Here is a 20,450-nt window from a genome sequence, read left to right as displayed (position 1 = left end):
AGAGCCGCCAGTCGTGCTGCCGCAGCTACCATGTTCTCCAGCGGGTTATCGTAATGACCCGGGGGTATTGGCACATACTGAGGCGGGGCAGGGGGCGCCTGGGGAGGCCCCATTACTAGTGGCTGAATAAGGGGTCCCGACCCGGGCGCAATGACCCCTGGTGGGTTACTGGATCCCGCACCCGGCGTGTTGAATAGATTGCGCGGATCGTAAACCGGCGGGAGTCGAGACTGGGCCTTCTGATGCCTCCTTCTCATGACCTCGTTGGCCGCGTTCTGATCCATCGTGAGTTGGAAGGACTGCGCCTGAATCAACTGAGTCCGGGCGTCGAGAGCCGCCCGCTCCGTCGCCAGCCTGATCCCTTCTGCTGCAAGATCCTCTTTTGCTTTCATCAGATCCAATTTTAACTGTGCCACCTCCGCTTCATGCTGGGCTTGATCTGTCGGGTCAACCGTGGCAGTTAACAAGGCCGTCATCTTATCTGTGAGATCCATCAGCACCTGAGCCGGGGAAGGCTCCGGGTTTTCTGATCCGGTAGCGGGGTTCTGAACAGGCTGCGCACCAGCCATGAAAACTCCGACCTGACTTGGCGGCTCAAAAAGGTCCGGAATACTGTTGCCATCGGAATAACTCATGAGCCTGCCGTCTTGAAGTTGGTACAACGAGTTTGACTCATCAGCGGCCGACTCGCCGTCAGAGCCGGCGGCCGCCTCATCCCCAGACCCAGATGGATCGGAGGGCCTTCCATGGATGCATCCCACAAAAGCGCGTTTTAAGGCAGGCCGGGCCCGGGCGGGTCGTGCGCGCTGAGCCGTTTCGATGAGATCGGCGCAGAGACCCGGCTCGCGGCCCGGCTCACCAACCTTGCCAATGAAGACATGAATTCCGCCAAAGGGGACCCGGTACCCGTACTCCACTGAGCCGGCGTCGGGGCCCCAGTCCGCGTCGTCGATGTAGAGCCTGCCGCGACGACTCTTGGTCATCCGGCCCACAGCGTATCCCTTGAGCCCTTCGAAGCTGCCCTTCAAGAACTCAAATCCACCGTGCGCTTGCCCCACGGTGGGCGCCAACTGTCGTGGAATTGTCACGGCAGATGTCCTTGGGCTAGGACTTAGTCGTGGAGCCATCGCAACTAGGAAGCTTGAAGGGGTTATGCGGGACAAGGAACACGAGGGTTTATACTGGTTCGGCCCCTTACGGTGAAGGTAAAAGCCTACGTCCAGTTCGAGGTGTTATTGATTAGGGTTACGATCGCCAGGGAGCTAAACACTTATCCCGGCTCTCGGAGAGATTGTTGTCGTCCCCAAACCGCTGCCGGGTCGTCCCTTTATATAGGGAGGCTGACGCCCAGCAGCCCTTAGAGTCCCGGCCGGCTCATAAGAGTGTCCGGCTCGGGCTCTAAAACAATACTTGCCTTACACTACAAGTCTACTATAACAATGATTGTAACTACGGGCTTTAAGCCATATCCGGGTCTCAGCCCATCTCTAGCCCATTATCCTGAAACTTAGCTCCGGGCTTCTGGTAATGATCCTTGGAGTAACCCGGCCCTCCTGGCGGGTGACCCCCAGGTCTATATCCTCAACACTCGGGGAAAAAATGGCATAAACAAAAAATAAACAAAATTATAAAAAAAGTTGCCATCCTACAACTTTTAAACTGGTATCCTCGGGATAAAAATGCCATGAACAAATAATAAGCACAAAATTATAAAATTGAGAAAATGCCATGCTTTGAAAAAAATTACCGTGCTACTTTATAAAACTACCATCCTCTAGTTAATTTTTTATCTGGACAAGCCTAAAAAGTAAAACTGTCCTACCATTAAAAAATAAAAAAATTCCACCCTCTCAAACATTAAAAAATGTCATCCTATTTATCAGAAAAAATGCCACTCTCTCAATAACTAAAATGACATCCTATTATTGATAAAAAATGCAAGCTATTGTTAATAAAAATGACATGCACTTAATCACGCCATAAAAATAAAAATGCCATCTCTCAATAATAAAAATAGCATTATATTGTTGATAAGATTCCATCATATTGTTAATAAAATTGCCATGCCATTAAAAATAAAAAATGTCCATCTCTCAATAATAAAAATACCATGCTATAAAAAATAAAACTGTCATTTGAGAAAATAAAAAAAAAATCAGGATTTTGGGGTTGAAAAATATATATGCCATCTTAAACACACCAGATTCACAAAAGGCCCTCTCAGCCCAGTGATGGTCGGTTCGATCCCCTCGCCTCACGAATTTTTGAAAAAGAAAAACCACGCGTCCACCGAAAGCATCTGAACAACAAACCACACCAGTGATCCTAATGCCTACATGGGAGTGGACGTCCCAATCATAGCAGAATGCTCCCTCATGTCAATGGATTATGCTTCTATCAGTTTTGATTATTGTAGTAGAGAGGCAAACTTGATAGCTGATGGTTTAGCAAAGCACTGTTTCAGCATTAGTAAATGAGTGGGAGAGCATCGTCCCTGATTTTATTCTTCACCATTATGTAAACGATCTTGCTGTTATTTGAGGAATAATGTTATTACGCTAAAAAAACAAAAACCACACCAGTGATCCTGATCCTACGTGGTGTCGCCTCTGCGCCGGGACTCTTGCGACGGCAGGGAGAACGTTCGCTGGGGTTAGCCCAGTGGCGAACGGTCGCCAGATAACATTTTCCTTTATTTTTTTGATCAAAATTCCTCTTGCTATTGCAGATGCAACCCTTCTCGAACTCGAAAGAGAACCATCTCTGAAATCCGAACACCTACTCCTCCAGAATGTTCCCTTCTACCACGGCCACGGCCTCCCGCCTCCTCGTCCCCGCCGCCTCTCGCCGCGCCATGGCCACTGCCGCCTCCGCCAACCCGCCGCCCCCGCAGCAATCGCCCTCCAAGGCGGTGCGGGTCGTGGTGAAGGGCCGCGTGCAGGGCGTCTTCTTCCGCGACTGGACGGTGGAGACGGCCCGCGCGCTCGGGCTCGCCGGCTGGGTCCGCAACCGCCGCGACGGCACCGTGGAGGCCCTCCTCTCCGGCGAACCCGCCAGGGTCGACGAGATGGTCTCCCGGCGCCTTCCCGTCGGGCCTCCCGCCGCCGCCGTCACCGCGGTGCTGCCTTCCCCCGCCGATCCGCTCGACCCCTCCGAGGGCTTCCACCGCAAGCCCACCGCCTGATGACCACTGGTTCTTGTCAGTGACATGGTAATAAAACCTCTGTATATTTCGCATTCAATGATTTTTAGCATGTTATCGAGCGAGATGTCAGCTTATTGAATCGAACTATTGGAATCGGAATTCCTAGTGACAGGATCACGAGTGTGGTGTTTATTGAATCAATGCCCCCCCGCCCCCCCCCCCCCCCCCCCCCCCCCCCTCCCCAACGGTAGGACTGCGAGTTGTCGAGTTTGTTTCCATTCAGTTAGATTCAATACACACTTTGTTTGTGTGTAAGCCCATATCAAAGAGGGGGGCTAGAAATTTTATTCTCTGCATTTTCTAAGTATTTTGTGAATACTATAGTTTTTCTAAATACTATGGTTTTAATTACTTTGAGCTGTTTGGTCTCCACAAAAAACTGTAGTATTAATACTACAGTATTCCTCAAAATGCAGTATTTTCTCTGTCTAATAAAAAGAACCCTGGACCTCTTTTTTATAAAAAACAGAGCAGGCGAAAAAACGAACACGTTTCTTCGTCCTCGTTCGTTCCCAGGCCACCGCCGCTCGCTCGTCGCTCGAGAAGATCGTCCCTCCCTCAGGTTGCCGTGGATAGATAAAGAGATGACCATGAAAAACGGCTAGTACGCTTAATCATCTGTTCCCTTCTCAAGGAGGCCCGTGGCATGAAGCTGGCATGCCTTGGTTTCTGAGGAAGAAACCTCCTGCTGCCTCATGAAGATTGCATCACCGCTCCTCCTACTTCTCTTCGTGTGTCTGCTACGGTGCCGGCCAGCCGACGGCACGTCAGAGTCATCTCGCCGTAACTGAGAGGAAGGAGTTGATGACTAGCGCACTTCACGGTTTTTCTCATCTTTGTAAGCTGCAGGACGAGCTTTGGGCATGGTCGTTGACAGTTTGGCTGCGGACTTTGTGCATATGGGTGGCCTTTTGCATGGCCGTTGGGTTTGGGTAACAGGGTAAGCAAGTAGAAAACGGCTAGCTAGTTATTAGGTGCGTCAATATATACAACACTACCAAACAGCTCAAAGTATTCCCAATACTTCAAAATACTGTGGTATCTTACACCTACATGCTAAAATGTTGTAGTGTTCAATACTTTGATTTTTTTAATACTTTACTATCAAACACAGCCTAGAAACAACCAAACAAAATCTTAAAATTGTATACCGAATGTGTTCTTCCATTCTCTGCCATTCGTATGCCTGATGATCTACCAAAATAACTTCGCCCCTGATATAGATTACCAAGCGAATCTCTTATCACTCAATCTGTCGAATAGTTCATACAATTCAGGCCAAGGAAAATAAATGTGTACATTGCTTCTCTTGGTAAGAAACAAATGGCCAGATTTCATCAACATTACCACTCGTTGCCGTCTATCCTGCAGATGTACCGGTCGACTACTACTCAATGGCCTCTCCTCTGTCCGGTCACCCCAGCGCCCCAGACTCAGTTCAACGACCTCCAACTGTCACCAACAAGGAAGCAAGGTCTCTATGACCTCCATTCCTGACGCATCTCCTCCCTTAATGGTTGATGATCATTGATGTCCACTGCTCCAACATCGCCTCGTTCTCTCCAAGCATCCGTGGCATGAAGGATCCTTCCCCAAATCCCAATGGTTTAATCACTGGTGTTCATTACAGTGTTGAACTGTGGTTTGTTCATTATCTTGGAGCCCACTATGACTATGAGCAGCTTCGAGCTTGATCAAAACCCTACCAAAGTTTTTGGACGACTGCTGCTGAACCGCCCAAGACTGTGTGTGTGTGTGTCGCACAATTTGCCATGGATACAGCTTGTGTTGTGCTGGATGAAAACGTCTTCGGGATTTGCAGTTGTATCACTCGATTTGCCATGGAACACTTTCAAAGAATAGTGTACTGTACTGAACAATCCGCGTCACAGGTCATCAGCCATGAGCGAGTAGAAAATAGCTCACCAAGCTAGTGAACTCGATACGTTTCTGCATGTGACTGATTTCCATATCACCTCAGTGTCCAAACATCTATTTACCTGCTTCTAGCTTTGCTGAACCTGTACCGCCATATAGGCGCATTCTTGTCTTTATTCAGTCATTCTTTTGCAGCTCGACCATGGGCCTGTTGTTGCCCTCCCCTATCTCGTGGAGCTTCACGGAGTCGAACGTGGAGCGCGTGGCACACATAACGTAGTACTCCATGTGCATGACCTGCAGCAGAGTTAGTTTTCGATAGGCTACGGGGTGTAGAGAGCAATGAAGACGGTGATCTATGGTGGGAATTGCATCAGACAGGGTTTTGCTCGCGCTCCATTCTTCTCTGTTCTTCGTCTCATCTCTTAACTTATACTCCCGTGGTGATCTAAAACGTCTTATATTAGTTTAGTACTCCCTCCGTAAAGAAATATAAGAGCGTTTAGATCACTGTGATCTAAACGCTCTTATATTTCTTTACGGAGGGAGTACTAAACTAATATAAGACGTTTTAGATCACTACTTTAGTGATCTAAAATGTCTTATATCAGTTTACAGAGGTACTCCCTTTGTACTAAGCTCAAGACACTTATTTTGGGACGGAGGGAATAGTACTTTGTATAAGTGCTAGCGTTGGCCACATCCTTTCTTGACACCCACTCCTCGTCCAGAGCAATACCTGGAATCTGTGAGATTTTTTCCCTTTTCTCGGGTTGTTTCATCCGTACACACAAAATAAATGACAGAAAGGATATGTTTGCAAAAATAATTAGAACCATAATCATCATCATGAAAAGACACCAGTAAATTCAAGGAGTATGATATATTTTGGATATAACTGTCCTGGTGTCGGTGTGCCCGCTAGGGAGGCCATGGTGTTTGCTCATGGGTCGACGGCCCTCAATCTAGTGGATTGTCATCTAGCATCAGGTCTTGTCTTGGCAGTTGGTGCTTATGCTTAAAAAAGGCATTTGGTGCTATCTAGCTTTTGTTATGGAGTGTGGTTTCCATGTGTTTGTATTTTCCTGATCTCGGCCTTCTTTCCTGGTTATCTGTCGATGCAGCAGTGGTTCACAACCTATTTTGAAAGGTGGGTGCCCCTGATTTGGTAAATTCATGTTCTCGCTTCTTGGGATCGGCCATTGTGGTTCTTTAAAACCTTCAAAGTTAGTCCAGCTTGTGTAGATTTTATATTGTCCTTTTGTTTCTCTAGAGGCACGGAAAAAAGTGAGGATGCAAAGGTGGCTGGAGACCAAGACCACGGATCTGCTAAATCATCGGGTAGTATGTTAATCTTAAGGACATGTGGCTATATATTTTGTTTTATTTTGCAATTTCCCTTCTATTCCTAGTATCAGTTGGCAGTTATTTTGTTTGAATAAATATTGCTCCAGTAGATCCTCTCTAGCAATACCAATTGAAGCAATATGTGTTAATTTATTTCATTTTCACCGGTTTATTGCGCCACTATTGCTTATCAATACAAACTGATTGCTGCTCTCAAAATGATGCCCGTGGTACAATTCCCAAACTGGGAATACCGTTCTGAAGGAGAAACCCCCAAAACAAGGACACCTAGTGCCACGTGTGTGGCACAAACACATGGCAACTTCGAATGTTTTTTATTGCAAGTTTAGTGACGCGAAGACGGCAACTTTAGTTGTCAAGCATGTCAACTTCTTTTCTTATGGCAAGTTTCAGTTTTTCTAGGGTTTGTGTTTTCTTTTTGGATGACAACTTGTAAAAAATGTCAGGGCTGGAGTGCATTGTGTTACACGTGTGACAGTTATCATTTAGGAAAAGCAAAACTATGGACTAAAATTTCTGTGGTAATTTTGGCTCTCTCAGACGTACCCTGAAAAGATGGACCAAATTACTCCCTCCGTCCCATAATCTTATATTTTGGGACAGAGGGAGTAGTTGGTTGGTACCTTCACAATGTCGGCATCTTAATAATCTGAATAAGAGTGCTCCTGTTGTGCCATGTGAAAAACATGGCTACTAGGCTCAGCATGAATAACATGGTGCGTACGGTATATGATGGTTGAGAAGTCGGCATGCATGGTCTCATGACTCCCATTGTGTTTGTTTCGATGTGCTACGATGTAGTGCAATAAACGTTGAAAGATAGGGTCCCAAGAGGCCATGACAGTTAAACAGTTGTACTATGGTTGATTTGATAGCTCTAGGAGAGTTTTTTGCAAATCTTTTCGAGCAAGAATATAACATTAACCTACTATAGCATCACCATGATCCCCTATATAACGATCTCCCACAAGTTTCCTCCTCTAACACTCCTATATACACCACACCATCACACAACCTGCTTCATGATCTCACATCACTCTTCTCAAATTGCTATATCATTTAGCTGCTAACATCCTCCTCCATCTTGCCATCGCCATGACACTTGCTGTGCCCTGCCTCCTAACATTTGCACAATGGCTTGCCTGTGCAGGCGAGCCACTTCGTTCCCTCTAGCCAATCCACCTACTCACGCCCATTGTTCTTCCAACCGTTGCGGCTGTCGTCTATCTCGCACATCGCCCTAGGCCCACATACCTTGTTGACTATGCTTGCTTCCGGCCTAGCCCCAACCATCGATTCCCAAAGGCGGCCTTACTCGAGCATGCAGGCATGTCGACCTTCCTTGCCGATTCTACCATTAACTTCATAGCACGAGTTCTTGAGCACTCCGGCCTTAGTGAGGAGACTTGTGTTTCACCAGCACTCTCTTACATTGAGTGTAGTATGGATGAAGCTTGCGCCGAGGTAGAACTGGTCGTCTTCTCAGTGATTGATGACCTACTGGCCAAGACGAGGATCGACCTTGATGCGATTGACATTTTAGTCACCAATTGCAGTGTCTTTTCACCGGTCCTGTCAATCGCTGACATGATTGTAAATAGGTACAAGCTGCGAGGTGACCTCCGCGTTATCAACCTCTCGGGGATGGGTTGCAGTGCAATAGTAATTGCAGTTGGGCTTGCAAGGAACATCTTGGAGGTCATGCCTTTTGGATCGCAAGCGCTAGTGGTGGCAACGGAGACCATAGGACCCAACCACTATGCGGGTAACAACCGCTCCATGCAGTTGGTTAATATCTTGTTCCGCATGGGCGGTGCGGCCTGTAGGAGATATGCCCTAGAGGCAATAATAAATATTATTGATTATCTCCCTGTTCATAATTATGTTTATGTTCCATGCTATAACTGTTGTGGTTCCCGAGCCCGTATATCCATAAAGGCCCTGGGGAGAACCCATATGCACGTGTGGAATAATAAACGGTAAAATGTATTCCTAGTCGTGCCTCTAAGACTAGCTCAAGTGTTGCATGATGATTATGTTTTCCCAATCATGGGCATGTCTATGCCAAGCAACTTTGAGGGCACAATGTCAGGAAGGACATTTGTGTTGAATCGACCCGAATTGATGTTATGCTATGAGATACATTCGTCACAAGTTAATGATTTATAACACAGAGATAGTTAATGTTTGCATAATTCCTTAGACCATGAGAGTATCGAGTTTCTTCATGCTTGCTTCATGAACTTTGGGGTTTGTTAAATGTCATCCGTAACTGGATGGCTATTACGGCGGCTTACGGGTTCATGGGAAAGTATGTTAAGTAACTTGATAGCTCGAGATTGGGATTTGCTCCTCCGACGATGGAGAGATATACTCGGGCCCTCTCGGTGTTACGGTGTCCATCATCGTCTGGCCAGACACTTTATGATTTGATCATGGGGATGCCGGAACACGAAACGAGAAAAGAGAACAAAACCGGTAACGAGGTAACTAGCATAGTGGACAAGTTGTTGATCCACGGGAATGCCAACATGTCTCACCTCGGGTATTTGTAACATATCGCGAAGCAACAGGAATAGCACACGGCAACTGGAGGTTCACTCGAATATTTATTCGTGTGGGTATAGGGGTCAATATGGGTGTCCACGGCTCCGATGTTGATCATTGATCGGAAGGGGTTCCAGGTCATGTCTATACTTCACCGAACCTATAGGGTCACACGCTTAAGGGTCATCTATCTGCTGAATACTAGACAGGGAGTCTGAGAGAAAATCACCGAAAAAGTTTCGGACACCGAAAAGTTTCGGACAGCGGAATCGTACCGCAGAGAGGTCACCGGATGAGTTTCGGTGAAACCGAAAAAGTTGTTTCGGGGTATGCCATTAAGTCAAAATGGTTTCGGCACATGCCTGATAATTCTTGGAGGGTGCCAGAATCATTCTGGAAACTTTTTGGAATTTTCAGAAATAAAAACCGAAAATGTTTCAGAGCTGCCGGTACCGCTTTGGCTGTTTTTCGCAGATGAAATTCACTAATCTGAAATTGTTTCAGAACGAATCCAAAATCATTTTAGTGGGTACTGGAATTATTCTAAGACCCACAGAAATATTTTCGGATTTAGTGGACGCGAAAAATTGTCTTCATGAATAGTGAAAACACATTCTTGTTTGCTTTTCGCGGATGAAAATCACTAAACCGAAATTGTTTCGGAATGCGTTGAAAATTATTTTAGTGGGTATTGGAAATGTTCTGAGCCCACATAAATATTTTCAGTTCGAACGGACGCTGAAAAATGTCGTCATGAATAGTGAAAGTGCTTTTTGCTTGGCTTCTTGGAGAAGCCACCTTGAGTGCCTTTTTGGTATTTCCCCCCTTGGCTTCTTGGAGAAGCCACCCTTGGGCTTGGCCTATAAATAGGGGTGGAGGGGGCTGCCTAAAGGATCATCCCTTCTCACATACAAGTGCCATGCATGATCTGGCTTCTCTCTCCCTCCCAGCGAAATAGTTTCGTAGAGCCGAAAGGCTGTCTGGGTTCCGGTGGGAACTAGTTCTGGACGGCGAAGCCCTGCCGGATAGATGACACCGTATGTGTGCAACTCTGTAGAGAGATCGTAGTTTCGGTCTTAGTTCGTGAGTGCCTCCCGAAGGGCTGTCCGTGTGACCGTCCGAGTTTCGAAGGTCCTCCCGAAGGGCTGTCCGATTGACCGTTCGAGTTTCGAAGGTCCTCTCGAAGGGCTGTCCGATTGACAGTTCGAGTTTCGAAGGTCCTCCCGAAGGGCTGTCCGCGACACCGTCCGGGGGACTGTTCGACCGCCTCCCGGAGGGCTGTCTGAGGAGCAGATGAGGGTATACATCCTCGCGGTTGGGAGGTTGTAAATCCTAGCTGCGGGGATCTGCACCGCCGATCGTCATCGACTCTACTTCCCGCTGCGCTACGAGTCGGTAACGAAAAAGATCAAACCTTGTATGCAGTCTCCATAGTGGTCCTGGGCTGGTGCGTAGGTCAGAATTTTTTTGTTTTCTACTGCGTTACCCTTAAGTGGCATCAAGAGCCGTGCTATGCGTAGATGCAGGTTTCGATCTAGAATACATGGAGATGTATGGGTATTGCATAATATAATTAGGGAGTAGATGAGATCTATTGCTGAAAATTATTTATGCGGGTGACAGATGAAATTTGTTACCAAACGTTCTTGTTGCTTCCCTAGAATTTGCGTTTGCTCAATCTCGAGACAGCATGGTGGAATTTGACAAAGTTCTGGCAATCCGTGATCCTGATTGATCATGGAAGTGCTATCAGTTCTTTGGGTTCTGCCGTAGTCAAAAGAAAGATGAAATTCGCAGATGAAAGGGCATTGCAGATATTATCTGCACGGGGGTCATGCGTATGACGAAGTTTAGTATGGGGCTCGAGATTTAATTATCTCGTGTTTCATACACCCCGAGATGTTAATCTAGCAACTTGAATAATCATACTTGATGATAAAACGTTGGTCGCTGCGGTTTAAGTCAAAACCTTAGAAGCCACGTAAAATAAATTTTGCATAAACCGATTAGAGGCGTCTAACTTGGTTTTGCAGGATGTGCATGTGATGTGGTATAGCAGTGCTCATACTAATTTGATTATGTATGAGATGACTATATGATGTAGTTTGATTAACATGACCTGCGTGTCATGATTCGGCATGATGGCTGGAGCCATATGATTGCACTTTAATGACCTGCGTGCCAACCTTAAGTAATGCATTAATTTTATACGCTATGAAGATAGCAATATTATCTGGTGCATCGACAAGGTGGTGGCAATCTTCGCGAAGGTGAACACCGACGCGAATGCCGAAGACGAAGAAATGAAAGACTTCTCCGTCAGAAAGGGCTATACCATATCATGCTATTATGAATTGCCTGAGATGTTTATCCCTTATGATGTACCCTTCTTGATTGCGCGGTAGTCGCTTTTATTAGGGTGATCTCTCACTTAAAATACCAAGTAGTTAGTGTTCTCCCAAGTGTAGCACCGTCACAGCACCTATCTTTTCGGGGTGCGCCGTGTCACACGGGTACAAACGATTAGAGAAGTGTGAGGCGGGTGAGTTAAGACCTCGCAGCGAGATCACTTGGTTGTCTTGACGTTCAGGCATGACCGTCATGAGCTCAGAACACACGCATCGAAAGATGAACAAGAGTCACATAGAGATGTGATTGGCAAGTTGGCCTACCGGTTGAGATTTTTCGTCATCAGTGGTGTTACACCAATGGCGAACAATTGAAATGTGGGTCTTGTATCACTCACAATCAATTTTGAGAGATATTGATTTGAGTGGGAGCGCACTGTTGAATTAACATGTTTAATTCTCAATGCAATTAATTATGAACACTGTCTAAGTGTGGTTTGCATAATAGTTATAGAATAATGGCTCGCATTTCCACCTTCCCTATTAAAATTGAATAGCTGTTAAATATCTGGTTAAAACTTTACGGTTGGTAACGTAATGTGAGGATCCTCCTCAAGAGTGCCGAGAAGGACTTTGTCCTATCGCATGCTTTCGGTATTATCCCACTAATGCTATGGATCATGCGACTCTTGTCCTTCGATCCAAAAGCTAGAATTCTGTTATGGTCAAGTGGAATATGTTTGCTTCCATGAAACCCAAACTTCAAATGTTGGGATAGTTATATGATATTCATGGAACTGAAAATTGTTTTCAGATAAATACAAAGCAATGTTTGTTTGCAAGTATTAGTAAAAGTGTTTACTATGCATTTGACTGTTGGGAAAGGGATCCAGAAGAACGCCTGTCATATAATGAAAGATGAATAAAACAACAACTTAAAGAGAAAGGAAGTGTCCAAAGGGTGTTAGTATGACTTACACGCCTAGGAAGTCCGGGGCTAATGTCACTCTTAAGTTGGGTGCTTCTTCTGAGAGTAGGAGAAATACTAAAAGTTAAACTGTTAGAAGTATAAAGGCAAAAGGAAAGAAGACTGGAATATCCAGCTCATGTATGAATGTCATACAAGTTTTTGATGTATAGAAGGCTGGTCAAAGATATAGTTCTTGCGAATTATGGTTAAACATGTTAATCACTAATTCTTGGGTATTGTGAGTTCATCACAAAAATGCCCGCTCGATTGCATTCTGGTGCAACTCGATGTAAGAACTACTATGGCCTGAAAGACTAGCTAGAAATGAGGTTAAGGTATACACAGGGAACATAGTAAATGTTACTATACCTTCCATCGGTGTATTGCCGTCTGTATTTATTTTCATAATTCATTTAGAGTTTTACAAACTCTAGCCCATTGCATAAGGTATCTTGCAAGAAGGTTGTTCATAAGAGAACTTTTTATGTTCGATGTTATGAATAACACAAGGGCCATACTTTCATTATGAATGAGATGTATGTTATGAATATTGATAATAATACAATACCTCTGGGTTTACTTTCATAATTCATTTTAGAGTTTCATACACTCTAGCCCATTGCACAATGTTTGTTGCAAAAGAGTTGTTCATAAAAACAACAATTGTTGTTAAGTATTATGAATAACATAAGGGCCATACTTCAATCATCGATGGGACGTATGTTATGAATATTGATGGTAATATGATACATCCATAACACTGACGCTAAATGTCGCAAGACTAAAAGAATACCACACAAGTGTGGCACTACATTTGGTCACATTGGAGAAACCCGCATGGAAAATTCCATTATGATGGATTTTGAAGTCTTTTTGATTTTGAATCATCTGACACTTGCAACTTTCCTCCGAAAAGTGAAGTGACTAAAATACCGTTCACAGGCCATAAGGAACGAACAACAAACTTATTAGTGATCATACATTTGATGTGTGTAGTCCGATAAGTGTTGTTAGTGGTGGATTTATTTATCTTCAGAAATGACTCAAGTAGATATATGGATATTTACTTGATAAGACGTAAGTCTGGATCTTTTGAAATCATTTGAAAGGTTCTCAAAAATGAAGTAGAAGTTATTGTAACAAGAAAATTATGTTTCTGCAATTTGATTGCACAAAGGAATATTTGAGTTACATGTTTAGCGAATGTCCGATGAGTTGTGAAAGGGATTTCATAACTTGCACCTCCCGGAACACCACTGCAAGTGGAAAGTCTGTGGAGATGTAACCAAACCATTTATGACATGGTAAGGTCAAAGATGACATAAATAAATTTGCCATTATCCTTTTTAAAGTGATGCTTTAGAGACTGCGGCTTTTACACTGAAAAGAGCTACATTGGGTCAGTTGAAATGAAGCCATGGTATGGTACGCCCAACCATGTTATATCTTTTCTTAACATTTGGAATATGGGGCTTGTGTAAAAGGTTACAAACCTATTCCAAATCAGACAAGTGCTACTTTGTAGGTTATACCAAAATGTTGGGTATTCCTCCCTCACTATACCGAGGCAAATAGTTTTGCCGCGAAACGGTGTGCTTTTAAAGAGAATGGTTCTTTCAAAAAGGTGAGTGGGAGAATAGTGCAACTCGACGAGATAAACAGTACCTACATCATCAGATCAAAGGAAAGAGACCTTGGAAGTAATTCTAGAGTTTCCTACTGCGACTGATACGGAAGTCTCTACAATAAAATGTATGAACTTCGGTCGAACTTGCAGCTGAACCACGTAGGCAAGGCTCGTGCAAACCTCTCAGGTGCGCAAACGAGATATTGTTGTTAGACAACATTATACCTACGATACACAAGGAAGCGTTGATGGGCCTTGACTCCAGAATTGGCTAAATGCCAATACAACCCGAGTTAGTTTCCATATAAGTGATTCAAGATTTAAACCTCGATACACCTTTCGGAAGACTTAGAGTCTAACGAATATTTATGGAACTTAAAACTGATACGGATAAAAATGTTTTATCCATAAAGCTCGACTTGTTCAAATAACAAGTTCAAGAGTTGACTACGATGAGGTTGTTTTCATCGTAGCGATGCTTAAAGTCGGTTCGGGTTGAACTAGCAATTAATACATATTTCAATCATGAGATATGAAACATGGATGATAAAAGGATTTCCATCTGATGGAAATGAAAGCTAGGACTTGTATATGATACAGTCCAAAGTAATTTGTCGATCCAGAGGATGCTAGTAGGTATGCAAACTTCAGAGTTCCAGCAATGGACAGAAGAGAGCAAAATGGAGTTGGAATCTTCGTGTTTTGATGAAATGGTCAAAGGGGTTTTGACTTCATCAATGGGTAACGAAGATGCTTGTAATTCAAGAAAATAAGTGGGAGCGTAATAATATTTCTAAAAACCTTATGTGCTTGGCACATTGGTAATTGGAAATAAATTTCTTGACACGAATTAGGACTTCATTTGAAAATAGTTTTTCGATGAAGTGCTTAGGCTAAATAGCCTCAATATTAGGCATGATGATCTATGGAGATAGATTACCTAATGGGGCTAAGCAATGAATACATATTGACAAGATGCTAAAACCTTTTAGCATTTAAAACGCCAAGGAGTGATTCTTGCCGAAGTCACATGGAAAGAGTTTTTGCAAGACTCGGTGTCCCAAAACACTGATGAGTAAAATACATGATGGAGATTCCACACACTCTTGTGTTTGGATTAATCATGTATTCCATGGTATGTAAAACAACCAGATATGTCCGATACTCCCAAGGTGTTGCGAGTATGGATACCAAAGTGATCAAATTACTGATCATGGGACAACAGTGAAAGATGTCACAGAGTACTAGAGTAAGTACTGATGACATGGTTTTCTCGCAAGTAGAGATCATGAAGAGTTCGTTGTGAAATGTTACATCGATACAGTCTTCATCTTTTCTCCATGCGATTTTCGATTTAAATTAAGGGTTTTGTGTAACACACAATGTGGTGGCACAGTTAGTTGGAATTTGTTCAAACTAGTTACTGTGGCGAATTCTATAACAAGGGCTAAGTATGTTGACGCTTTAGAAGCGACAAAGAAGATGTTGAATCATATAGTTCATTCATGAACTTAGTATGGTTCCAAGATGGCTTTTGACAATGGGACACTACTGCAGATAGTTGCTCCATAACTCAGTCTGAGGAATCCAGGTTCGACCTGTGATTCACATACATACAAAGCCAAGTCCACACAAAATATGAATTTTGTGAAAACGTGAAAACGCGAGGACATGCATAGATACACACGGAGCTGAAGTCGTCAGATCCATTGGACATCAGGCTATACCACAAGCGAAGCATATCTACACCGCTGTGCCATAGGTGTGAAGTGCATTAGCATAAGCTAGATTATTGTCTCTAGTGCAAGTGGGAGTCTGTAGGAGATATGCCCTAGAGGCAATAATAAATATTATTGATTATCTCCCTGTTCATAATTATGTTTATGTTCCATGCTATAACTGCTGTGGTTCCCAAGCCCGTATATCCATAAAGGCCCTGGGGAGAACCCATATGCACGTGTGGAATAATAAACGGTAAAATGTATTCCTAGTCGTGCCTCTAAGACTAGCTCAAGTGTTGCATGATGATTATGTTTTCCCAATCATGGGCATGTCTATGCCAAGCAACTTTGAGGGCACAATGTCAGGAAGGACATTTGTGTTGAATCGACCCGAATTGATGTTATGCTATGAGATACATTCGTCACAAGTTAATGATTTATAACACAGAGATAGTTAATGTTTGCATAATTCCTTAGACCATGAGAGTATCGAGTTTCTTCATGCTTGCTTCATTAACTTTGGGGTTTGTTAAATGTCATCCGTAACTGGATGGCTATTACGGCGGCTTACGGGTTCATGGGAAAGTATGTTAAGTAACTTGATAGCTCGAGATTGGGATTTGCTCCTCCGACGATGGAGAGATATACTCGGGCCCTCTCGGTGTTACGGTGTCCATCATCGTCTGGCCAGACACTTTGTGATTTGATCATGGGGATGCCGGAACACGAAACGAGAAAAGAGAACAAAACCGGTAACGAGGTAACTAGCATAGTGGACAAGTTGTTGATCCACGGGAATGCCAACATGTCTCACCTCGGGTATTTGTAACATATCGCGAAGCAACAGGAATAGCACACGGCAACTGGAGGTTCACTCGAATATTTATTCGTGTGGGTATAGGGGTCAATATGGGTGTCCACGGCTCCGATGTTGATCATTGATCGGAAGGGGTTCCGGGTCATGTCTATACTTCACCGAACCTATAGGGTCACACGCTTAAGGGTCATCTATCTGCTGAATACTAGACAGGGAGTCTGAGAGAAAATCACCGAAAAAGTTTCGGACACCGAAAAGTTTCGGACAGCGGAATCGTACCGCAGAGAGGTCACCGGATGAGTTTCGGTGAAACCGAAAAAGTTGTTTCGGGGTATGCCATTAAGTCAAAATGGTTTCGGCACATGACTGATAATTCTTGGAGGGTGCCAGAATCATTCTGGAAACTTTTTGGAATTTTCAGAAATAAAAACCGAAAATGTTTCGGAGCTGCCGGTACCGCTTTGGCTGTTTTTCGTAGATGAAATTCACTAATCTGAAATTGTTTCAGAACGAATCCAAAATCATTTTAGTGGGTACTGGAATTATTCTAAGACCCACAGAAATATTTTCGGATTTAGTGGACGCGAAAAATTGTCTTCATGAATAGTGAAAACGCATTCTTGTTTGCTTTTCGCGGATGAAAATCACTAAACCGAAATTGTTTCGGAATGCGTTGCAAATTATTTTAGTGGGTACTGGAAATGTTTTGAGCCCACATAAATATTTTCAGTTCGAACGGACGCTGGAAAATGTCGTCATGAATAGTGAAAGTGCTTTTTGCTTGGCTTCTTGGAGAAGCCACCTTGAGTGCCTTTTTGGTATTTCCCCCCTTGGCTTCTTGGAGAAGCCACCCTTAGGCTTGGCCTATAAATAGGGGTGGAGGGGGCTGCCTAAAGGATCATCCCTTCTCACATACAAGTGCCATGCATGATCTGGCTTCTCTCTCCCTCCCAGCGAAATAGTTTCGTAGAGCCGAAAGGCTGTCTGGGTTCCGGTGGGAACTAGTTCTGGACGGCGAAGCCCTGCCGGATAGATGACACCGTATGTGTGCAACTCTGTAGAGAGATCGTAGTTTCGGTCTTAGTTCGTGAGTGCCTCCCGAAGGGCTGTCCGTGTGACCGTCCGAGTTTCGAAGGTCCTCCCGAAGGGCTGTCCGATTGACCGTTCGAGTTTCGAAGGTCCTCCCGAAGGGCTGTCCGATTGACCGTTCGAGTTTCAAAGGTCCTCCCGAAGGGCTGTCCGCGACACCGTCCGGGGGACTGTTCGACCGCCTCCCGGAGGGCTGTCTGAGGAGCAGATGAGGGTATACATCCTCGCGGTTGGGAGGTTGTAAATACTAGCTGCGGGGATCTGCACCGCCGATCGTCATCGACTCTACTTCCCGCTGCGCTACGAGTCGGTAACGAAAAAGATCAAACCTTGTATGCAGTCTCCATAGTGGTCCTGGGCTGGTGCGTAGGTCAGAATTTTTTTGTTTTCTGCTGCGTTACCCTTCACGGCCATGCTGTTATCGAGTTCTAGGTCCAAAGCCAGGTTCCGCCTAACACAGGTTGTGCGGACGATCACTGCTAGTGACGACAATGCCTACCGCTGCGTGTACCAGGAGGAAGATGACGAGGGAATCAAGGGCGCCAATCTGTCAAAGAACCTCATGGCTATTGCTGGAGACGCTCTCAAGGCCAACATCACGGCCATGGGGCCACTTGTCTTGCCTACATCAGAGCTGATCAAGTTTCTTCTTGTCTCCTTGGCGAGGAAGGTGCTCCTTGGGAGGAGGATAAGGCCTTACATTCCCAATTTCCATACAGCGTTCGAGCACTTCTGCATCCACGTCGGTGGACCAGTGGTGATCAGCTCGGTACAACGTGGACTTAATCTATCATATGAGCATGTTGAGCCTTCATGGATGACATTGCATCAATTCGGAAATCAGTCAAGTGCATCTGTGTGGTATGAGTTGGGATACATAGAAGCTAAGGGTCGAATGCTAAAAGGTAATAGGGTCTGGATGATTGGTTTCGGAGCTGGGTATGAATGCAACTCCGCGGTGTGGGTGTGCATCCATACATCTCACGGTGACCATGGGCCATGGGCTAGGTGCATCCATCGATACCCGCTAGATGTGCAGAAATAAAGTTAACTTGTCTATGCTTTCATGAAGAAGATCACAGGCAACAAATGTACAAAATTGAAACCATCCATTGCTAAAAAACATTCTGCTGAGTGCCCCACTCGACCATCGATAGTTTTTTGGATTGTTTTATTCTATTTTTTTGTTATCATTAAGCAAGATGTGTAAGATAAATTGGATGGGCTAGCTTCTGCAGCATGGCTTTCTTAAGCATCTGAAAACTTAGTTTGTAGGTGTCATTCATTTGTTGTGTGGTATTTTGTTGAAATGTTCTTATGTACATTGAATATGTATTCTCCATTTTTTTTCTACAACTACCAACTGTTTAACCAATAGTTGCTCACATTTACAAAATAATTTTATTCATACGCAAAAAATTAGAATCCAATTTCATATCATCAGCTTAAACATCTCTCAAACAAACCAACGTAATAAGAAAAACAAATATCAACAATTAATTGCGCTCTTACATTATAGTACGATGCAAGATGAGGTTATTTACTCTTGTCTCTAGTGCAGATCATCCTCTTCACTGATGCTTGAGGACTGCCACAAAGGATATGCCACTACTTAAGAATGTGCCATCACAGACGATTTAGAAAGTCTATCATATACATCTTCCCGGTGACATGGCTTATGTCATCACAACCCGGGCATTTTGTAATAAGATAAGAGATGCCAGAAAGGTTCATAATGTGATATGGTTTGTGATTTGGTCTTTTTATAGACCGTTCGTGCTTGAGGAATGCCTATGATACTCTTTTCCATACTGTAATTTCTTTGTAACTTGGCTACGTTCAAGAAATGCTAGTCATACTCTCTTAAACAAATGGGATGACAAAAAGTTGTATCATGTTTCTACAAATCGCAATACTCGTGTCTAATCTAATTCATTTATCGCACTAGCATATTCTTCACAAGCATCCATGTGAACAAAAAAACTTGTTCAAGATTTATGAAACATTTGCATCCATGACTGTAACGAGCCAACTTGAATCGTTTAGATTGAACTCACTACCTTGTAACTTGCTAAGCTTGATAATTCCAGCGAGCAAAAACCTCAGCTTGATTCGATGCGTTATAAGCTCAGTTGGGTTGGTTAACTCGACAAAAACGTTAACACACTCTGTGGAAACTATATTGTGTACGCAATATAGCGCAGTGAGCGAACCGAGCATAGCTCAGATGGCTAGAATCCTTTTTGTCGTGGGACTAACGCAACCAGGTTTGAGTCATAGATTTGGCACAGAGTTGTCACATTTTTCAGGGTTTATTCCAGGCCTACCGACATTACTCTTTTAGTGGTATGGCGTGCCCCTCAACTACGAGGCGTTTCTGATGATTTTGTCAATCTCAAGATGCGTCAACTCCGTCTCCTGAAGGTGCTTTACATGGTTGAGTGTGCGTGTGTGTACATGAACGTCTGCGTCTATTCATACTATGTTTCTGGAAAAATAGCCCGATGATTTCTCTGATTCCCTCCCTTGTAAGGCCCGCAGTAAAAGCAATGCTCTTGATTGCGTGACGACATTGGAAACATATTAGATGATACCCTACACGTTGTTGCATGAATAATTTGTAACATATTTTAATGATATTTGATAGTATGGAACATGGATATTTGAAGAAGTAATATGAGAACAAAAGCTGAAAATACATATTATTTATCGTGTTTGATAATTGTATAGTTAAAAAATATTTATTAATAGAGTATAAACTACCATGCACGTTCACATGTTGATGTGTTTTTTTTTCTTTATGCATAGTTGCATGTTGGGATGGACCTTTGCTCATGTATATTGCATGCTGAGGTGACATGCTTGCATGTTGAGAGAAAT

At 43.9% G+C, this 20,450-nt stretch overlaps 2 protein-coding genes across 5 annotated transcripts; both read left to right on the top strand.

Annotated features, from left to right (window-relative positions):
* Positions 1-2,720: 2,720 nt before the first annotated feature.
* LOC109740881 (uncharacterized) lies at positions 2,721-6,602 on the top strand. 4 transcript variants are annotated; one of them, XM_045230657.1, is made up of 2 exons: positions 2,721-3,211; positions 6,208-6,350. In XM_045230657.1, exon 1 carries the CDS (start codon positions 2,792-2,794, stop codon positions 3,182-3,184), a length of 393 nt encoding a protein of 130 aa, XP_045086592.1. In that variant the 5' UTR covers positions 2,721-2,791; the 3' UTR covers positions 3,185-3,211; positions 6,208-6,350. The 4 variants fall into 4 exon arrangements, with proteins under 4 accessions (XP_045086592.1, XP_020155514.1, XP_020155513.1 ...); XM_020299925.4 differs by lacking the exon at positions 6,208-6,350 and adding an exon at positions 5,279-5,539; XM_020299924.4 differs by lacking the exon at positions 6,208-6,350 and adding an exon at positions 4,577-5,177.
* Positions 6,603-17,497: 10,895 nt separating this feature from the next.
* On the top strand, positions 17,498-19,442 carry LOC141028011 (3-ketoacyl-CoA synthase 4-like). Its single transcript, XM_073505774.1, has one exon. The coding sequence runs from the start codon at positions 17,983-17,985 to the stop codon at positions 18,613-18,615; it is 633 nt and encodes a 210-aa protein (XP_073361875.1). The 5' UTR covers positions 17,498-17,982; the 3' UTR covers positions 18,616-19,442.
* The last annotated feature ends 1,008 nt before the right edge of the window (positions 19,443-20,450 follow it).

Source organism: Aegilops tauschii, chromosome 7 (genome assembly GCF_002575655.3).
Source record: "Aegilops tauschii subsp. strangulata cultivar AL8/78 chromosome 7, Aet v6.0, whole genome shotgun sequence".
In the NCBI taxonomy this organism is placed as follows: Eukaryota; Viridiplantae; Streptophyta; class Magnoliopsida; order Poales; family Poaceae; genus Aegilops; species Aegilops tauschii.
This window is presented reverse-complemented; position numbering and strand designations above follow the sequence as displayed.